General features: G+C 49.7%; 1 protein-coding gene across 1 annotated transcript in view; it reads left to right on the top strand.

Moving 5' to 3' along the window:
• OSBP2 (oxysterol binding protein 2) overlaps positions 1-20,647 on the top strand; it is a 120,830-nt gene that overhangs the window by 6,055 nt on the left and 94,128 nt on the right. The window contains exon 2 of the mRNA XM_052654657.1: positions 18,835-19,043. Within this exon, the coding sequence (XP_052510617.1) occupies positions 18,835-19,043 (209 nt within the window). The remainder of the gene's footprint in view (positions 1-18,834; positions 19,044-20,647) is intronic.

A 20,647-nucleotide genomic window follows, 5' to 3' on the forward strand; every position in this document is an offset into this window, starting at 1 on the left:
GTGAGACAGCAAAAGAGACACAGATGTAAAGAACAGACTTTTGGACTCTGGGAGAAGGCGAGGGTAGGATTATTTGAGAGAATAGCATTGAAACATGTATATTATCATATGTGAAATAGATCACCAGTCCAGGTTCGATGCATGAGACAAGGTGCTCAGGGCTGGTGCACTGGGATGACCCTGAGGGATGGGATGGGGAGGGAGGTGGGAGGGGGGTTCAGGATGGGGAATGCGTGTACACCCATGGCTGATTCATGTCAGTGTATGGCAAAAACCACTACAATATTGTAAAGTAATTAGCCTCCAATTAAAATAAATTAAAAAAAAGAAATGGAAAAGACATCTTAAAAAATAAAAGGTATTAGTCCCAAGTCCTTATGGCAAGAGTGTTTGAAACATAAGCTTTATGTACATTAATGACACAGTTGATTTGATTAAACAAAAGTCTGTTTTGTTCTATACAAGTTGCCTGCTCGGCAACATTAGAAATGACATTTGCTTCCCAGGAAATGATTTCAAGCAAGTCGTGAAACAAAAACTTTTTAAAAATATTTGTTTGGCTGCGGCCCTCAGGATCTTCGTTGTGTCGTGTAGGACCTTTTACTGGTGCAGACTTCCTAGTAGTAGCACGTGGTCTCCAGAGGGCGTGGACTCAGTCGTGGTGGTGAGTGGACTTAGTTGCTCAACCAGGGATCGATCCCGCATTCCCTGCATTGCAAGGCCAGTTCCTAACCACAGGACCACCAGGGAAGTCCGCCCAAAAGGTTTTAATTTATTATTGTTCAGGCTAATCTGTGGGTAGGAATGGCGAAGCCAGTTATCGAGAAAGGGACCAAGGAAATCAGTCTGGGTCTGTAAGAGAGAAGGCTCCAGTCACTTGAAAGTAAGTTTTCAAAGTCCTCCAGCTGAGGAAGCCCATTGAACACATGGTGAATCGGGCCCACTTTAGGGTGGCGGCCAAGACGTTTTTGCCTGTAGGATGGATCAAGTACTCCTCCAGTGAGGCCACACCTCAGAGGCAAGCTCTCCTGGAGACAGTACTTTTTCTCTGTGCATATAATTTTACTGTTTATTTAATTTTGGGGGCTGTGCTGGGATTTGTTGCTGCATGTGCCTTTTCTGTCCTTGTGGTGAGCGGGTGCTGCTCTGCAGCTGCAGCATGCAGGCCCTCATTGTGGAGGCTTCTCATTGCAGAGCATGGGCTCTACGGCACAGGCTCAATGGTTGTGATGCACGGGCTTAGTTGCTCGTCAATGTGTGGGATCTTCTGGCACCAGGGATCTAACCCATGTCTCTTGCATTGGCAGGCAGATTCTTTACCACTGAGCCATCAGGGAGGCCTAGTATTTTTTTTAAATAAAGTTTTATTGGGACACAGTCATGCCCATTCATTTTTTTGGCTATGACTCCTTTTTTTTTTTTTTTCAGTGCTGCAAGTTTTGTGGGGCCTTAGTTCCCTGACCAGGGATTGAACTCTTGTCCTCATCAGTGAAAGAAGAGTCTTATATGTGACTGCACAGTGAAGTGTAGTCTTATCTTAATCCCCTGAGACAGTCTTTTTGATGGTGGTGGTTTAGCCACCAAGTCTTGTCCAACTCTTGTGACCCCATGGATTGTAGCCTGCTAGGCTCCCCCATCCATGGGATTCTCCAGGCAAGAATACTGGAGTGGGTTGCCATTTCCTTCTCCATGATGTCACTGTAGGTGATGCTTAAAGGATGGAGCTAGAAAAGACCATCCATTTGCAAAATGTCCCTGAAAACATGAAGTTGAAAGTACAAGTCTTCAGGTTAAGCCACTAGGTTATCCCCCCCAGAAGGTGGCCTTATTATATTGGATTCAGCTTTAATTTGAAATATCATCCAGTATTTTATATTATGAGACCATAAGGAAGCTGGGAAGGAATGCACAGGTTGAAAATGTGTACACATTTCTTTAATGTTTAGCATGAAGGTGTTGCAGAGAGCCTTCAAGAGGACTGGCAGTATGTTTTGGAGGAGACAGGGCACGTCAGTCAGTGTTCTTAGCAAGGTCTTGTTGTTCAGTTGCAAAGTCATGTCCTAGACATTGGGACCCTGTGGACTTCAGCACAGCAGGCTCCTCTGTCCTCCAGTGTCTCCCAGAGTTTGCTTAAATTCACATCCATTGAGTTGGTGATGCTGTCTAACCATCTCATCCTCTCCTGCTCCCTTCCCCTGTTGCCTTCAACCTTTCCCAGCACCAGGATCTTTTCTAGTGGGTCTTTTCACATCAGGTGGCCAGCTTCAGCTGGATTTTCAGCTTCAGTTACAGTCCTTCCAATGAATATTCAGGGTTAATTTCCTTTAGGATTGACTGGTTTGATCTCCTTGCAGTTCGTGGGACTCTCAAGAGTCTTTTCCAGCACCACAATTTGAAAGCATCAGTTCTTTGGCACTCAGCCTTCTTTATGGTCTGACACTCACATCCATACATGACTACTGGAAAAGCCACAGCTTTGACCAGACGGACCTTTGCGGGCAAAGTGGTGTCTCTGCTTTTTAATATGTTGTCTAGGTTTGTCATAGCTTTCCTTGCAAGGAGAAGGGATCTTTTAGCGAGGTGCTGTAACACAAATTATAATTTCCCCACACAGCCCGTTCCTCCTCCTGACCTTCCTTTCTGTGAGTAGCTGGAAAACCGAGTCACGCTTGCTGCTTCCTGCCGCCCTCACCCTACATCAGATGGAACTGCCAAGCCCTGCCTGTCTCCTTCCCCGAGTCCACCCATCCTCCGCATTGCTGGTGCCACGTCATGGCTCAGGTCTGCCTTCTGCTGAGCTGGTGTCCCAGCCTCCAGCTTCTGCCCCCCGATGGGGGGCCGGAGGGGGGGCCTGGTGTGGCGCCACCTGCCTGCCCCAAGGGCCCTATATTTTCCAGTCCTCTCCAGGAATCTCTTTCAACAGTCCCATCCCCTGTGTTAGCAGTCGCCTACTGTGGGTTTCTCACATTTGAAATATCCACAATGGCCCCAGACCGACCTGAGAACTACATCTTTCTCCTTTGGGAGTTTATAAGGTTTCTGTGTGGGCACCTCTGCAGACAGCTTTGTGCCAAAGGGACTCTGGCCAAGTTTGGCATCTTCCTTTTTTTTTTTTTAATTAAAAAAATTTGGGAGGGGGAGGCTGTGTGTGTCATGTGGGATCTTAGTTCCCCAACCAGGGATCGAACCCGAGCTCCCTGCATTGTGAACACAGTGTCCTAACCAGTGGACCACCAGGGACATTTCATCTCAGGCACTTTTCTGACCTAGACCTTCCCCGAGGCCCTTCGGTGACTTGGGTTTGCCCAGGACGAGGGTACACTCGCCACATGGACCTCCTTCCTCCACAGGACCTTCCCTTTTGCACCTTTGGTGAGATGTCTGGTGTGAGTTTTTTAACTGCTGCGAACCCTTGTACCTTCCTCGGGGAGGGTCTGTTAATCCAAGATCAGAGCCAGCACACAGTCTGGAACATGGTGAAAGCGAACGTACTGCAGCTTTGGTTGTATCACTTATTGAGGGCCAACAGTGTACAGGCAGCGTGGGAGACAAGCACATGTGCATCGTGGAACCACAGGGTGGAGGAGGAGGGACCCAGTCTCCAGTTTCAACGGTAATTAAGTTCCTGGCCAATCTCTGCATCCACCCTGGCAGTCAGTAAGAGGCCAGCGGGTTCAGGCAAAGTGCTGTGGGGCTTCCCAGGGGGCTGGCTATTCAAGCCTATGGCTTTCACACCTCCTGTAGTCTTCTGGATGCAGTTGGCAAAAGATGTCAATAAAGAAAGACAGGCTTGTGAAAAGGATGTGAGGTTCCTTAAACCAAGATCAATATCTGTTTATCCAGGAGGGAACAAAATATGGAGGAAATGGGCCTGTTTCCTGGACAACTACTCTGGATGGTGACATGCAGAGAGGAGATGATGAGCGACGCCCCTGAACTAAAATTGGTATTGGCAGCTTAATGTGTGTTGAGTCACATACGAGGTGTCACCACACGGATGTGGCTTTAAGAGGTTCCCTTGGTAATTGCACACACGAAGCAAACTGTCAGCGAGTCTCAGGGTCACACTGTGCACTCTGTGCTTTTCTTCTTTTATGAGCAACTCTTTTCCCGCGTGTTTCCGCTTTTAAAAGTTCTGAGTTCCGGTCACTTAGCTTCACCCCTCCTGGCTGCTTGTCACATGTTCAGTCACAGCTCTGTGCATCGAATGCTGGTTTAATGATCTTGACGCACACCGTTTGATCTGCGTTGCTGGGCCATTGCCTAAACCAAGAAGAGGGCAGATGGCCTTGCTGAGCTGGCTCAGAACCGGGCTGTGTTGTCCTCTGAGGCAGCAGTAGGTGTTGTCTCCCTAAATATAACTTACCGTTTGTGGCTTCCCTGGACTCACCGCTCACTGCCCTTCCCAGTCAGCTCCCTCCACCCTCCTTCCTCTGTCTTCGAGTCTCCTGCCCAGCCGACCTTATGCTCCTTCTGCCAGCCACATGCCTTTCACTCTTCCCTTCAGATCCCTGCACCTACCACCTCCCAGCAAGTGCAGCCCTCCCCACTGCTGCAGGCAGCCTCGCCGGGCAGTCGAATTCCAGGTCATCGCAGGCTGAACCTGCCTGGATTCCCCGAGATGAGTGGGGCTGGCAGAACCATCCTTCCTCTGACGGCCCTTTGTGTGTTGTGTCGTTTGGCTGTGTACTCCTGTTAGCTGGCTGTTGGCCCGTCTCCTCCCCGCCAGAGCATGGGGCTGTGTCCCCCTCTATGGTGTCCCCTGGGGTGCTGGGCATAGTGTCTTGTAGATTCCCAAATGCCAGTGGGGGGGAAAAATGTTTTTTTTTTTCTCACAGAAGCTACACATGGCCCAGCTTCTCAGCTCCTATTCAGAGGCTTATCCTAAGACAAGGATATGTGATGATATTGAGAGCTCACTGTATTCATTTACATTTAAAATTCTTTGTTATAGAGAATTTAAAACATCTGTAAGAGTAGACAATAGTAAAATGGACCCGCATCCACCCATTTCTCCAGTTTCAACAATTATTAGCTTCCTGGCCCATATTATTTCATCTGAGTGCCCTTACCCCACATCATTTTGAAGTGAACTTCAAATATCATACATCACCTGTAAATATTTCAGTAAGTGTCTTTAAAGGATAAGGATTTTTAAAAAACATATCCACAGCACCATTGTCACAACTAAAATTAGCAATAATTCCTTGTTATCGTCAAATATCAAGTCAGTGTTCAAAGTTTCAGTGGCCTCGAATGCCATAGATTTTTTTTCATAACTGGTGTTTTGATACATTTGTTTGTATCAGGACCTGAATAAGGTCTGCCTATAGAATGTCCCACAGTCTGTGGGACTTCCCCAGTGGTCCAGTGGTTAAGAATCTGCCTTCCAATGCAGGGGATGTGGGTTTGATCCCTGTTTGGGGAACTAAGACCCCACAAGCCATGGGGAAGCTGAGCCCATGTGCTCTGAAGCCCAGTAACCACAACTAGAGAAAAGCCTGCACGCCACAGTGAGTGTCCAGGGTGCTGTAACTAAGCCCCGATGCAGCCAAATATATTAATCAACTTCTGAAAAGTTAGAAAAAAAAGAGGGTCCCTCTAGTTTTGCTGGTTGCCTCCTCTTGGTGTGGGTTAACGTGTTCCTGTGTCCTCTGTATTTCCCTAGCTTGGCAGATGGAGCTGGAGACTTGATGAGGTGGTGACGTGTTCCTCTATCAGGAGCTCGTGATGTCTGGTGACTTCCTGGTCTTTGACGTTAGCAGGTGGTAGCAGTCAGTCTTAGATTAACCTAATTCTATCATTCTTCCTCACTTATTAGCAGGAATACTTCTATAAAGAGAAATTTACCCTCATCGACTTGGGTTACTCAAGGATACAGTTCACACAGGAAAGGCAGCATAAATGCTGTGCCAACCCACTGCCGCAGAGTCCTCACTGATGCTCATATCATCCGGCCTTCTCTTTGCCTAGTGCAGCCTCTTCGGTTGGTTCCGGAGTCCTCGGGAAAGGCCCCTGATGGTGTTGATAGCGTCCTGTGACCGGCTTGAAAAGATGTGCCAGGCTCTTCTTGCACTTGTCTTGGCTCAGCCCCGGAGTCAGCCATTTCTGACTATATGCCAACTGGGAGGCTGGCAGGTGCTAGGATGAGTCATGTGAAAACAGGAAATGGCCTTGACACCACCCTGCTTTGACTTGCAGGAATCTTTAAAAGGAACGGAGGCAGAGGTACAAACCTCAGTGTTCTGTTTGCCCTGTGTCTTCCTGAGCTGGGCAGAGGCTGTTCTAGCTGTATTTAAGGCTTTTGAGTCATCCAGGAAAACTTCAACGCGTGACACAAAAATTGTGATGGAGACAGTACCCTGTATTTTTACCCTGTTCTATCTTAGATTCCACAGTGACTGTATTTGAACAGTGACTAGTGGTGTATAGGGCTTCCATGATGGCTCAGCTGGTAAAGAATCTGCCTGCAATGTGGGAGACCTGGGTTCGATCCCTGGGTTGGGAAGGTCCCCTGGGGAAGGGAAAGGCTGCCCACTCCAGTATTCTGGCCTGGAGAAGCCCATGGACTGGATAGTCCGTGGGGTCACAAAGAGCTGGACACGCCTGAGCAGCTGTCGCTAGTGGTGAATAAGGTGCTTATTCGTATGTCATCCCATCTGATGACAGACCCGGGGGAAAGGTCATTGCGTCCTGGCAGCGACTGAGAAAGCCAGGGCTTGTTCCACTGCATTGGTGTCGCTTAGCGGGTGGCTGAGCTAAGACCTGAACCCCACACCTTCTGGAATTCTACCACCAGAGCCTGTCCTCTTAGTGTTAGGAGCTGTGTCTTCCCACTCAAATAAGCCATCCCTCCAGATCCCCCTTGTAGACACTTCCAGGTCCCACTTGGGAGACCTGCAGGTGGGCAGCCTCTCCCATGAAGAGATGGTGGGGGTCCTTGGTCCCCTCTCGGTTCCCACCAGTTCCCTTCATTCAGGAGATACCCTGCATCAACCGTCTTCAGGGTCAGTCCCCGCATGAGACCCCACAGCAGGCCCCCCCCTTTTTTTAAGCAGGACTTTTTGTCATCAGGTCTTTGCTAAACACTGAAACTATTGGCAAGGTCAGCTGCCTACGTACACTAGGCTTGCCCGTTATCCACGGCCACGGAACTCTGAGGCTTAAAACAGTAACAATGGTTTTGTTATTGCCCACAGTTTTCTGTTGAGTAGGAATCCAGAAAGGGCTTGGTTGGACAGTTCTGGCTCAGGCCCTCGAGTGGGGCCGCAGTCAGCTGGTGGCTGGTGTTGGGATGGCAGGTTCTGGAGCATCTGGAGGTTGGCCGAGCCTCTCTCTCAATCCACAGGGTCTCAGAGCTCCTCCTTGTGCTCTGTTCACATGGCTGGTTTGGGCTGCAGCACCGTGGCTTCAGAGCAGACAGGCTGCTTCCCTCGGGGCTGGCTTCCCTCAGAGGGAGCATCCCAAGAGAGCAGGGCAGACAGGCACGGACCAGACCTGATCCTGAGACTGCGGTTTCGGCAGCACTGCTTTGATCACTGGACCCAGGGTTGTCTTAGATCCCTAATCCAGTTTGAGTTCATTTTTGTGTATGGTGTAAGTTAAGGGTCCAGTTTCACTTGTTTGCATGTGGATACAGTATCCAGTTTTCCCAGCACCGTTAGTTGAAGCGGGCTTCCCAGGTGGCGCGGTGGTAATGAATCCACCCTGCAAGGCAGGAGATGCAGGAGATGCGGGTTCGATCCCTAGGTCGGAAAGATCTCCTGGAGGAGGAAACGGCAACCCACTCCAGTATTCTCGCCTGGGGAATCCCATGGGTAGGGGAGCCTGGCGGGCTACAGTCCGTGGGGTCGCACAGAGAGCTGGGCACGGCTGAGCCTGCACATGGCAGCGAATTTGAAGAGAACTGTCCTTTCCCCATTGAGTGGCCTTGGCACCCTTGTCAAAGATCACTTGACCACATATGTGAAGGTGGAAACCAAACCCTTTCGGAAAAGGCGGTCACTCACTGAACATGCCAGCCTGTCATCCTCAGGGTCCAGCTGTGGCTCTGTCCCCAGGGACCGTGGGAAGTGAAGTCCAAGAAGGTGGGCCTCTTTGGTCGCGTCCCCCTTCTCGAGACTGCTGTGACCAGCTGCAGAGCCCTCTACTCACACACTGTTTGCAGTAGCCTAAGAGGAGGCGGGCGGAGATCAGGAGCAGACCCTGACGTTGCCCACAGAGGCTGCTGACAGGTGCCTGCTTTTCCACACGGGGGCCTCCTTCTCTACTTTCCCTTCCTCCCGTACCCATGCAGCCCATTCACCCGCAGGACCAGCCTCAGCTCTGCCTCTCCAGGGTCATCTGACCTCGTCCTCCACGGTCACGCTCTGGTAACAGCGGGCTCTGACCATCCTGACAGAGAGGGAGTTAGAGCTGGGTCCTCAGCTCACTTTCCTGCTGGATCAGGCAGCCCCAAAGCAGACCACCCCCAAACCCAGAGGCTTAAAGCAAGGAGGGGGTCAGGACTTCTCTGGTGGTCCAGTGGCTAAGACTCGGCACTCCCAGTACAAGGGGCCTGGGTTCCATCCTTGGTCAGGGAACTATATCCCACATGCTACAGCTAAGACCTGGTACAGCCAAATAAATAAAAATTAATTTAAAAAATATTAAAAAAATAAACCAAGGGAGGCAGTTATTTTTGTTTGGGTATCTGCCCCAGCTCTGCCTCAGCAAGCGACACCCTGCTCCCTCCTCTGCCCTGTGGGCTGGGGGAGCCATGCACCTTCATTCCTGTCCACACTCCACTGGCCAGGTCCAAGCACGTAACCCCACCCAGTGTCGGTGGGATGGGAACTCACCCACTTCCCACTCCAGTGGGTGATCCTGCAAATCTCCGTGGCAAAGGACGTGGGCATGTAAGTATAACTCAAGGAGGATTTTAAGAATTGGGTTGGGTAGAGGGAAGCTTCAGTTTATCCCAACCTCCAACCTCCCTTTCAGCTATCACACTCTTCACTTGTAAGGTGAGCTCCGGGGTTCCTTCCAGCCCCAGCCTCCTGAGAATTTGATGGGTCGACCGACTGGAAGAAAGGGAGATGAGCTATCAGAAATGATTATGCCTGGCACTGAGCTTTGCACATCGAGGGACGCAGGTCTCTTGACTCAATGGCTTGGAGGTCAGAGTCCAGGCAGCCAGGAGCTGGTGGCTGAGCTGGTAGAGGAGGACCAAGGGATGCTTCTGCTGGGCATCCCGTGTCCTCTGGCCTCCCTGCTCCTGCACAGACCCGTGGGAGCTCTCTGGGGCTGCAGCAGTGGCATCCAGGTGCTCGTCTCCCTTTATTCCTGCTGTTGATATTGGATTTGGTCCGGGGGCAGCGGAGGCCCCTGCCCTGAACCCAGGGGCGCGTGGGAATAGGGCTAATGGTGTTTCCAGGTTCCAGTCTTGGGAGACTTGTGAGCAGGCTGGGTGGGGACAAGGACGGCACTGCCCCTGAATTTTCCGCTTTTGGAAAGTTAAATTATTTTGCCAGTTGCAGGCACAGAGTGATTTTCTTCATCTGAGTCCCACAGTTGTCCTAAACTTGACTTTATTTTGCCTGTCAGTTTACCGAGTCCGTGCCTCCTGGACGTGAGATTACAACATTCTCGGCCTCTGAGCAGACTCCCGTGGTGCCTCCTCTCCCACCGGGGTCAGCTTCTCGACCTGCTGTTGGGGCCTTCTAGCCCAGCAAGCCTGCAGCTCACCTGCTCCCCCTCCCACTGCGGTCCTAGTTTGTACGCGGTGGTGTCGGGTCATCTCTCTGCACGTGCAGCTGCTCAAGGCCAGGACCGCAGATCATATTTCATCTGTTTCCTCCCAGAAGGCCCGTCGCACGTTAGGTCAGCGTTCAGTAACTTAGCCGGCCACACGCTGCACAGACCTGCCATCGGGGCCTGGAAAGCTGGTGGGGGGAGAATGTCTAGGTAGAAAAGGAAGGTAAAGGTCATCTTGTCCAGCCATCTGTCTGTTCATTGACTTCTTTCTTCTTCATTTATCATTTTTTATTGGCGTATAGTTGCTTTACGACATTGTGTTAGTTTCTGCTGTACAACAAAGTGGATCAGCTCTTAAGTATGCATATATCGCCTCCCTCCTGAACCCCAGCCCCCGTCCCGCCCTCTAGGTCATCACAGAGCACCAAGCTGAGCCCCGTGTGCTCTACAGCAGCTTCCCTCTAGCTGTCTGTTTTACACTTGGTAGGGTGAATACACTGATTTCTTCCGGTAGCATTTCTGCCCTCCTCAGCACCAGCCTTGAGCAAATCTCTCAGGTGACAGAATAAACCTTCATCTCCCAAGATAAGCTGGGCTTCCTTAGATAACTCTGTTAGAGCAGCCTTCTTCCATGATCTGAGTTGGGTTTCCAGACAGCACCTGTCCTCACTGGGGGTGTTTCTCTGCCCTGCAATGGCTGGACTTACCCTGTCCATGTGACCCCACTGTTCATCTTCAGAGAGACTGACTTAGTATCCTGTGTTTTCTCTATTGTTCCACGACAGTCGCACAACATTCAGTGGTAGAAGACAATAATAAGCACCTCACTGTTTGTGTGGGTCAGGAGTGCACGAGCAGGCGGCTAGCTGGAGGAGCTGTGGCCGGGGATGGTCTCATGAGGGCGACACTCACCTGAAGGCTTGACCGGGGCTGGAGGATGCACTTCCAAGGCCACTCCCTCCACCTGCCTGGGCCCAGTGGCGCTGGCCATGGACAGGAGGCCTCCGCTTCTAGCTCCGTGGGCCCGTCCGAAGTGTCCTCACCACATGGCTGCTGGCTTTCCCCGGGAGGAGTGATCCCAGAGTGAGCACGCAGGAAGAAGCACTTGGTAGGCTCTTTCGTAAGTGACGGGGACGTTCTGAATGGAAGAGTTTTGCGGGCAGTGAATGCTTAACGAGTGAGAGCCTCCTGTGTAACCCCACACTCCTGTTTAACTGGTCCAGTCAAGGGGAGCGGGCTGGATTTGCCAGAGGACGAAGAAGACGTACCTGAGTTCTCTCTCGGGGGTAGCCACGCTGTGGACTGTCCTTCTGGAGCTGAAGAACTGTGTCGTGGGGAGCCCCCTCTCTGCTGACAGGACCCTTCCCTTGCTCAGTCCAGATGCTGGGGGAGAGACAGAAGGCCACGTGTTCTTTTCTTTCTTTTCTTTGAATCTTTATTGATTTGGCCATTCCAGGTCTTCGTTGTGGCACACAGGATCCTTCGTCTTCATTGCGGCATGTGGGGTCTTTAGCTGCGACATTTGAACTCTTAATTGTGGCCTGTGGGAAGGATCTAGTTCCCTGATCCAAGGATTAGACCCAGGCCGTCTGCGTTGGGAGTGCGCGGTCTTAGCTACTGGACCACCCAGGAAGTCCCAGGAGGCCACACACGCTTGCTGGATGCTGTGGGGGCCCGGGAGAGAGAGACTGTCCCACAGAGACCCTAACTGCATCTGTCTTACTCACCGACCAGACCCCGGGGCCTGGCCTACCATGCCGACTGAAGGAAAGTGTGAACGTGCCCAGGGGCGAAGGTTGCTTTGAACTCAGCCTCTGTTCGGGAGTCCTTGACGAAGGTGTGGGAACTTTGATTTTGCAGGCTGCTGTCATGGCTCGATGGGAATTGAGCTGCTGTTTCTGCTCCCATCGAAGCTGGGTGGGAGTCAACTTTTGTGTAAGATTATTTCATGTAATATTAATGTCAGTGCCGATGATACCAGAGGCCATGAAGGGAAGAAGTAGAATTCTTGAATAAATCACATGTCCCACCATCAGTAAACTCATAATCTACATTTAAATTCCTAATTGTCCTTGTTGTTGTTGTTCAGTTGCTCAGTCACGTCTGACTTGTGACCCCACAGACTGCAGCATGCCAGGCTTCTCTGTCCTTCACTATCCCCTGGAGTTTGCTCAGACTTACGACCCTTGAATTGGTGATGCCATCCAACCAACTCATCCTGCCCTTAGTCTTTCCCAGCATCAGGGTCTTTTCCAATGAATCCACTCTTTGAATCAGGTGGCCAAAGTATTGGAGCTTTGGCTTCCTCATCAGTCCTTCCAGTGAATATTCAGGACTGATTTCCTTTAGGATTGACTGGTTTGATCTCCTTGCAGTCCAAGGGACTCTCAAGAGTCTTCTCTAACACCACAGTTCAAAAGCATCAATTCTTTGGCGCTCAGCCCTCTTTAAGGTCTAACTCTCACATCCGTACAGGATTCCTGGAAAAACCATAGCTTTGACTATACGGACCTTTGTTGGCAAAATGGTACCTCTGCTTTTTAATACACTGTCAAGATTTGTCATAGTGTGTTAAATTTTGATTTCTTCTTAAGTGACATTTTAATCTTCCTCTTGTCTTGGTAACTGATTTTCTTTTTTAGCTTCCTTTGCTTGATGTGGGCTTCCCTTGTGGCTCAGCTGGTAAAGAATCTGCCTGCAATGTTGGAGACCTGGGTTTGATCCCTGGGTTGGGAAGATTCCCTGGAGAAGGGAACAGCTACCCACTCCAGTATTCTGGCCTGGAGAATTCCCTGGACTGTATAGTCCATGGGGTTGCAAAGAGTCAGACACAACTTTTACTTTCCCTTGCTTGATGTGGCATTTGGGGGGAGGTTTGCTTTAGTGCTGCTGAATTTTTGAGCTCAGAGATCGCTTGTTAAAGGAAGAATCTAGGAGGCTGGGACATTCTGTAGTTCGTGACTGCAGCTACATGGATTGTGTGATGATTTAAGAAATTAAATCTGTTCAAGTTCCCTGAATTGTTCTGTGTAGGCTCATGACTGAGCTCAAAGTAGATCCTGTCCTGTGCCCTAGGGACCCATCATCTCGCTCTGGAGACATTCTCATACACAGCCCCATTCCTGAGCTGGCTCACAGGGACCCGTCCCCAAAGTCCTTCAGCGCCGCTGTTGGCCGTCAGCATACACAGGAAGGACGAACTTAAAATGTGACAGATTTTAAATGGATTTTACTTACTATGGAAATTTTCAAACACATAACAGTAGCTGATACCCCATTACCTAATGTCAGCGAGTCTTACCATGAGGCCTCCCTGCCCTCCCCTGATTTGGAGTCAGTCCCATGGAGACTTCCCTGGCAGTCCAGTGGGTGGGACTCAGCCTTGCAGCACAGGGGCTTCGGGTTCGATCCCTGGGCGGGGAGCTAAGCTCTCTCATGCCTCACTGCCCCAAAACCAGAACATAAAGAACAGAGCAGTATTGTAACAAATTCAATAAAGACTTTTAAAAATGGTCCACATAAAAATTTTTTTTTAAATTTGAAGTCCCAGACATCTTTTACTTAATTCCAAGGATTAAGTTAAAAAAATAACTTTAATAATAGTGAATATTTGTAAATATTATGTATCTCTTTAGAGATGAAGGTTTCTTAAAAATTCATCTAAACAGCATTAAAATGCCTAAAAATTTAACAGTAATTCCTTAATATTATCAAATATTCAGTAAATATTAAAATTTCCCCATTGATTTTTTTAAAATTAAAAACATTGTAGGCACTCAATGGATATTTCTTGAATGAAAGTTTCTTTAAATTCTATGGGTCTTTACAATTTTCACAAGGTTCACACACATGATTTCATATAATCCTGTAATAAATTTTCCCCATTGATTACAACTATTTTTTTAAAGTTTCCAGAAATCAGGATCCAAATAGAGTCCATTCAGTATAATTGTTGCTACTTCTTAGATTTTTTAAAATAAACTTTTTGTTTTGAAATAATTTCAAAATTACAAGAATAGTACAAGAATGCCCACCCCTCAGATCCCTCAATTATTTTTCTTAATATTTATGTTCATTTGTTTGGCTGCCCCTAGTCCCAGCAGCAACCACGCTTCAGATGGTAAAGAATCCACCTGCAATGTGGGAGACTCGGGTTGGATCCCTGGGTTGGGAAGATCCCCTGGAGAAGGGAAAGGCAACCCACACCAGTACGCTTGCCTGGAAAATCCCATGGACAGAGGAGCCTGGTGGGCTACAGTCCATAGGGTCACAGAGCTGGACACGACTGAAGTGACTTAGCACAGCAATATATTTGTATTATTATTTTTTTAACTCTTGGAGAATAAGTATCAGACATGAGGCCTGTGATCACATAACACATCAGCGTGCATTCCTCAACCCAGAACATTCTCTGACATATGCACGGTGTGAACACTGATACGGTGCCACCATCCAACCCGTGGACCCCGTTTGTATTTTGCCAGTTGTCCCAAACATGTCCCTTCAGGGAAGAAGATCCACTCCCGAACCAGAGATTGCATTGGTTCTCCTGTCTTGTCACTTTAGTTTCAGTCTGGAACAGTTTTCCATTTTTCCCTGTCTTTGGTGGCCTGAGAGTTTTTGATAAATTCAGGCCAGTTACTTTGTAGAATGGGATTCCCTCAGTATGGGATTGCCTGGAGATCCCTTATGTTTAGAAGCTGCTGCTGCTAAGTCGCTTCAGTCGTGTCCGACTCTGTGTGACCCCATAGACGGCAGCCCACCAGGCTCCCCCGTCCCTGGGATTCTCCAGGCAAGAACACTGGAGTGGGTTGCCATTTCCTTCTCCAATGCATGAAAGTGAAAAGTGAAAGCGAAGTCGCTCAGTCATTCTGCATTTTCGGCAGGAACACCATAGGATGCATACTGTGCCTTTCGCAGAGCTCCGGATCAGGAGGCATGCCATGGTTTTTTGTTTGTTTGTTTCCTTCTGGCATGTGGGATCTTAGTTCCTCAACAAGCAATCAAACCCAGACCCCCTGCTTGGGAAGCTCAGAATCTTGGCCACTGGATGGCCAGGGGAGCCCCAGGAGGCACACCATGTTCTTTTGTCCCACTGCTAACAAACATGGCTTCCATCATTTCGTTAAGATGGTGTTTGCCAGGTTTTTCCAACTGCGAAGCTACTTTTATAATATTAATTTAATGACTGATTAGAAAATATTTTTATGGGGAAGCGCCTTGAGGCTCTGTAAACCTGTTCCTCACCTAGAATCCCCACTGGTGTTTAACACCCTTTGGTGATTCTTGCATGAATCAGTTACAACTTTGATGGTTGCTCTTTAAAAAGAGCTTTTCCCTATTCACTTATTTATGTCAGAGTGAACTCATGGATTTCTAGCTTATCCAATGGGTTAATACCTATCACTATCATTTATCTTGATGCTCAAGTTGTCCTGGATTTGGGTAAGAGGAATCTTTTTATCTTACCCATTTTTTACTTATTCATTTTTAAAAATATGTATCCGTTTATTTGACCGCATTGGGTCTTAGTTACAGCACCTAGGATCTTTATTGCATCACGGGGGATCTTTCCTAGTGGCACACGGACGCTCTGGTTGTGGCACCCAGGCTTAGTTGCTCTGAGACATGTGGGATCTTAGTTTCCTGACCACGGATGGAACCCATGTCTCATGCATTGCAAGGTGGATTCTTAATCACTGGGCCACCAGGGATGTCCCAGCTTTTGTCTTTCTATATGTCTGGGTTGAAACTTGCTGCCTGTCCTTTTTTTTCTTTTTCTTGCCTGTAGACATTTTTTGTGAAAATCCCCCAGAAAGCATAGTCCAAGGCAAGAAATGTTAAAGAGTCAACACTTTGAGAGGTGCGATCACAGGGCAGTGAAGCAGAATTGGGGAGTGGAAGGACAGAAGCGATGATACAGTGCGCTTCCTTTGCCGGATGTCGCTTCACCTTGAGCGGCAGACACAGTGGGCCTGGCGCACAGACTCCTCCAGAATTTATGTGAGGAGAAAACGTGCCGCCAAGCAGTCCGCAGAAGCAAGGGGGAGGGAGGTTGTATCTGCCCTGTTCACCCCCATTTCCCGATTCCCATTGTCATTTTACGAAAGTCCATAAGCAGAGGGACAGCTGGATAAGGAGGAAGCGCTGACCCAGAGACAAAGGAGGAGGCAGTCAGGGGAACTGGAGAAAATGCACAAAGTTTGTGTCCAGGACGCTCCACGCCTTGCGCTACTCTGGTCCACTCATGCCTCCAATGGTGTGAGCCCTCCCACTTTAGGGATCAAATTGCCAACATCCGCTGCATCATCGAAAAAGCAAGAGTTCCAGAAAAACATCTATTTCTGCTTTATTAACTATGCCAAAGCCGTTGACTGTGTGGGTCACAATAGACTGTGGAAAATTCTGAAAGAGATGGGAATACCAGACCACCTGACCTGCCTCTTGAGAAACCTATATGCAGGTCAGGAAGCAACAGTTAGAACTGGACATGGAACAACAGACTGGTTCCAAACAGGAAAAGGAGTACGTCAAGGCTATATATTGTCACCCTGCTTATTTAACTTATACACAGAGTACATCATGAGAAACGCTAGGCTGGAGGAAGCACAAGCTGGAATCAAGATTGCCGGGAGAAATATCAATAACTTCAGATATGCAGATGACACCACCCTTATAGCAGAAAGTGAAGAAGAACTAAAAAGCCTCTTAATGAAAGTGAAAGAGGAGAGTGAAAAAGTTGGCTTAAAGCTAAACATTCAGAAAACTAAGATCATGGGATCTGGTCCCATCACTTCATGGCAAATAGATGGGGAAACAGTGGAAACAGTGGCTGACTTTATTTTTTGGGGCTCCAAAATCACTGCAGATGGTGATTGAAGCCATGCACTTAAAATATGCTTACTCCTTGGAAGGAAAGTTATGATCAACCTAGACAGCATATTAAAAAGCAGAGACATTACTTTATCTACAAAGGTCCGTCTAGTCAAGGCTGTGGTTTTTCCAGTAGTCATGTATGGATGTGAGAGTTGGACTATAAAGAAAGCTGAGCGCCAAAGAACAGATGCTTTTGAACTGTGGTGTTGGAGAAGACTCTTGAGAGTCCCTTGGACAGCAAGGAGATCCAATCAGTCCATCCTAAAGGAGATCAGTCCTGGGTGTTCATTGGAAGGACTGATGTTGAAGCTGAAACTCCAGTACTTTGGCCACCTGATGCAAAGAGCTGACTCATTTGAAAAGCCCCTGATGCTGGGAAAGATTGAGGGCAGGAGGAGAAGGGGACGACAGAGGATGAGATGGTTGGATGGCATCACCAACTCAATGGACATGAGTTTGTATAAACTCCGGAAGTTGGTGATGGACAGGGAGGCCTGGCGGGCTGTGGTCCATGGGGTCACAAAGAGTCAGACACGACTGAGCAACTGAACTGAACTGCGATAGGGGGACCACCGTCTTCCAAAGACACTTCAACCCGTTCCCTGAGAGGGAACATAGCAAGTCCTGTCAGTGACAGGGTCCTTGTCCTGGTGGCCCGCTGGGGTCGCCTGGGAGGTGATGCAAGAAGGCTGTGGAGCAGGCTCCTCTGTCTGGTGCTGCTGTGGCGCGTCCCGATGCTGCTGTCGGTGTCCATCCTCTTCCCCCTGCCCCTGGCCATTCTGGGTCCTCTGCACCCTCCACCAGCACCCAGCAGATTTCAGCTGTGCAGGGGGTTGGGTGCTTCTCACCCCTGATGTCGTTAAAGGTCAGCCACACCTCATCTTCTCTAAGGAATGTAACCAAAGCAGGAGAGAATCAGAAATGGCAGCAGCTGTTCCAGTGAAAGATGAACGTCTTGTTGTCATTTGACTCTAGAACTGGTAGAAGAGTCGAGAGAGTAACAGCTGACGGACAGCCAGGGAAAGTAAGTGAGCGCTGAAGAGCAGCGGAACTGCCGCAGGGACTCCAGCACCCGCAGGGCCATGGGCTGACCGGTTGCTCTTCCTTTTCCCCACCGCCTCTGTGGACAGAGCTTTGGTTTGTCATGGGGAGGAGGACTGGTGTCTGAATTTCCAGTGTGTCTGAAGGAGTGAGTTAAGTAGGTCCAGTCATGGTAGTTGGAACTCAGTTTTCAGACAGTGATCACAGTTGGAAATGGCCCAGGCCTCAGTCACCTCTGCTTCTCCTTACTTTTTTTTTTTTAAGCTTTTTATTTTATATTGGAGTGTAGCCAATTAACAATGCTATGATAGTTCAGGGGGACTGCAAAGGGACTCAAGTGATACATATGCATGGTCCCCTTACTTTGGAACCGTTAGCCCCATGATCTTGTAACCAGCACAGAGTCAGCCCCTTGTCCCTAGGGGTACTGGATCAGCCCAGCCATTGCCCTCATCTCCTGGGGCTAGAAGAGAACGGTGGTTTCTTTGCTCTTCAGATCTCAGTTCCCAGGTCATTCCTAGCAAGTGGAGGGGAGGGGCCTCCAAGTCCACCCCCTGGGGTTCCCGGTCTCTAATCACAGTTGTAGCAGTGGGTTCCCACCCTGCTCCAACTCTGTGGTTCTGAGACTCGGTGGAAAGAGCCTGGGGTGGAGTCGGAAGTCTATGCTGCCTGGCAGGGCCCTGGCTGTCTCCCCTCTCCATTTCCTGGTGTCTGCAAGGGCTCAGAGCACAGCCAGCATGCCCTGCACGTGGCCCTGACGTGGGCCCTGCTTCCTCGGCCCCTCTCCCCACTGAGAGCACCACCCCCCGCCAAGGCCCAGCCTCTACGTCAGCCCTGAGAGGCATTATCTCCTAGCACTGGCGTCAGGGCCGCCGCCAGCTCCAAGGGTCTGAGATTCCAGGGAGGGGCCTGGAGGTCTCTTCTTCAGTTTGGAACAGCGGTCCCCAACGTCTTCGGCACCAGGGACCGGTTTCGTGGAAGGTAACTTTCCCACAGACCTGGAGGCGGGGGATGTTTTGGGGATGATTCGAGTGTGTTACATTTAGGTGCATTTCATTGGCATTATTATTCCATCAGCTCCACCTCGGATCATCAGGCAATAGATCCCGGAGGTTGGGGACCCTTGGTCCAGAACCACCGAGTCTGGGAGCCTCACCCCATCCCTCCTCTTGCATCCCACAGAAATCAGGGGGAGATGGCCCACACCTGCCGTGCCACCATCAACCTGTTCACCGCGCACTTCGACATGGAGGACTCTTGCGGTATCATGCTGACCAGCGGGGGCAGGACCTACCACCTCAAGGCCGGCTCGGAGGTGGAGCGGCAGCAGTGGATCACCGCCCTGGAGCTGGCCAAGGCCAAGGCTGTCCGCATGATGAGCAGCCACTCAGGTAGCCAGCGCTCGGCACGGCGGGAGTGCGTGCAGTGTCGCGGGCCTGGAGACGGGGGGAGCTGAGTGTTGGGGAGGCGGTGGTGACCGACCGGCTGACCCACCTCGCCCTGCCCACTCAGCTCCACGTCCTCAGCAGCCGATGGACATTAGGCGGCAGGGGCGGCCGGCAGTTCTCGGGGTGGGGATGTTTGTGGTAGGCGGGGCTCGGTGTGCCTTTCTTGGGTCAACCCTGGTCCCTGGGCTTCAGCAGAACCTTTGGATTCTGTGGTGGGTCAGCTCCAGAGGCAGAAGGCTTGGCGGGAGACCAGGATGGTGGGCTTGTGCCTCAGGCCAGACTTTCTCCGAGGTCCGCTTCGGAGACTGAAAACCACCAGAGCTGCTGCCTTTGCCAAGGTGGAAGGTTGGCTCAGAAGTCCTAAGCAAGACATTTTATTTTTTACTTTCATGCATTAATTTTTTTAACATGTAACATCTTTATAAGATTCGTAAACCAACGGTTTCAAAGGCACACACCGTGAAGTCTGCCCTTGACTGTCTGCCCAGCTGCCCACCCTGTTCTCCCACGCAGGGGCCACTGAGCTTCCGGGATCGTATGTCTTTACATGTGTATATTCAAATAAGTACATTTTTTTTTGGCTGCACCGTGCAACCTGGGGGGTCATAATTCCCTGAGTAGAGATTGAACCCACACCTCCTGCATTGGAAGGCAGTCTTAACCACTGGACTACAGGGAAGTTGCCCAAATAAGTACTTATTTTAAAAAAGTGCAATCCCCTACTTTGCTGGTTTTTTTTTTTTTTTTTTTCTATTTAGCGATAGTAGATCTTGGGATTCTTTCCCGGTGAGTACATGAAAAGCTTCCGCCTTGTTTTTACAACAGTGCGGTCTCCCTGTGCTGGGGTCCCCCCTGCACGAGCCTCTCGGTGCACGTGGAAGGAAGGTCACTGACTGTCAGTCTGACCTTCTGTTTTGGTCTCCACTAGTTGGAATGTGGGTCCCCCCGCCATGATGACTCTTTTCCTTGGGGTCCACACTCTGGTGTTTGTGTCAGCAGTGATGCTGAACTTGGCAAGGGGCTCCCCCACCAGCCGATTGTGTGCCTCCCAGCATCCTTCCAATTCAAAGATTTCTATCTAAGTCAGTGGGATCACAGCCCGCGTCTCCCTTCGTGGCTGTGTGACCTTGGTCAAGGTGCTGCTTTCTGTTGCCTCATTCTCTCCTCTGTGAAGCGGGCTTAATCATAGAACTACCCCTTGAAGGTGCGGTGAGGGCTGACATAGTGGGTGAAATGAACCTGGCACCTGGCTTGGCAAATGCTCAAGGGAAGTCAGCTGTAGTTACTGATAACAGTCACCTTGGCAGCTTTAAAATAACAGACTCCCAGGTCGCTGGGCAGTGATAAATCTGAGTGAATGAGAGCAGTGTTGGGAATAGGGTGGGCAGAGGGCACCTGCATTCCAAAAACCTCCCCGGATAAGATTGCCAGATTTTCGTAAATACAGATACAGGCCGCCGAGTTTCATTTGAACTTCAAACACACAACGAATTATGTTTTAGTGTAGATGTGTCCCATACAATGATTAGGACATATGTATACTGCAG

The sequence above is a fragment of the Budorcas taxicolor genome, chromosome 17 (assembly GCF_023091745.1).
Source record: "Budorcas taxicolor isolate Tak-1 chromosome 17, Takin1.1, whole genome shotgun sequence".
In the NCBI taxonomy this organism is placed as follows: Eukaryota; Metazoa; Chordata; class Mammalia; order Artiodactyla; family Bovidae; genus Budorcas; species Budorcas taxicolor.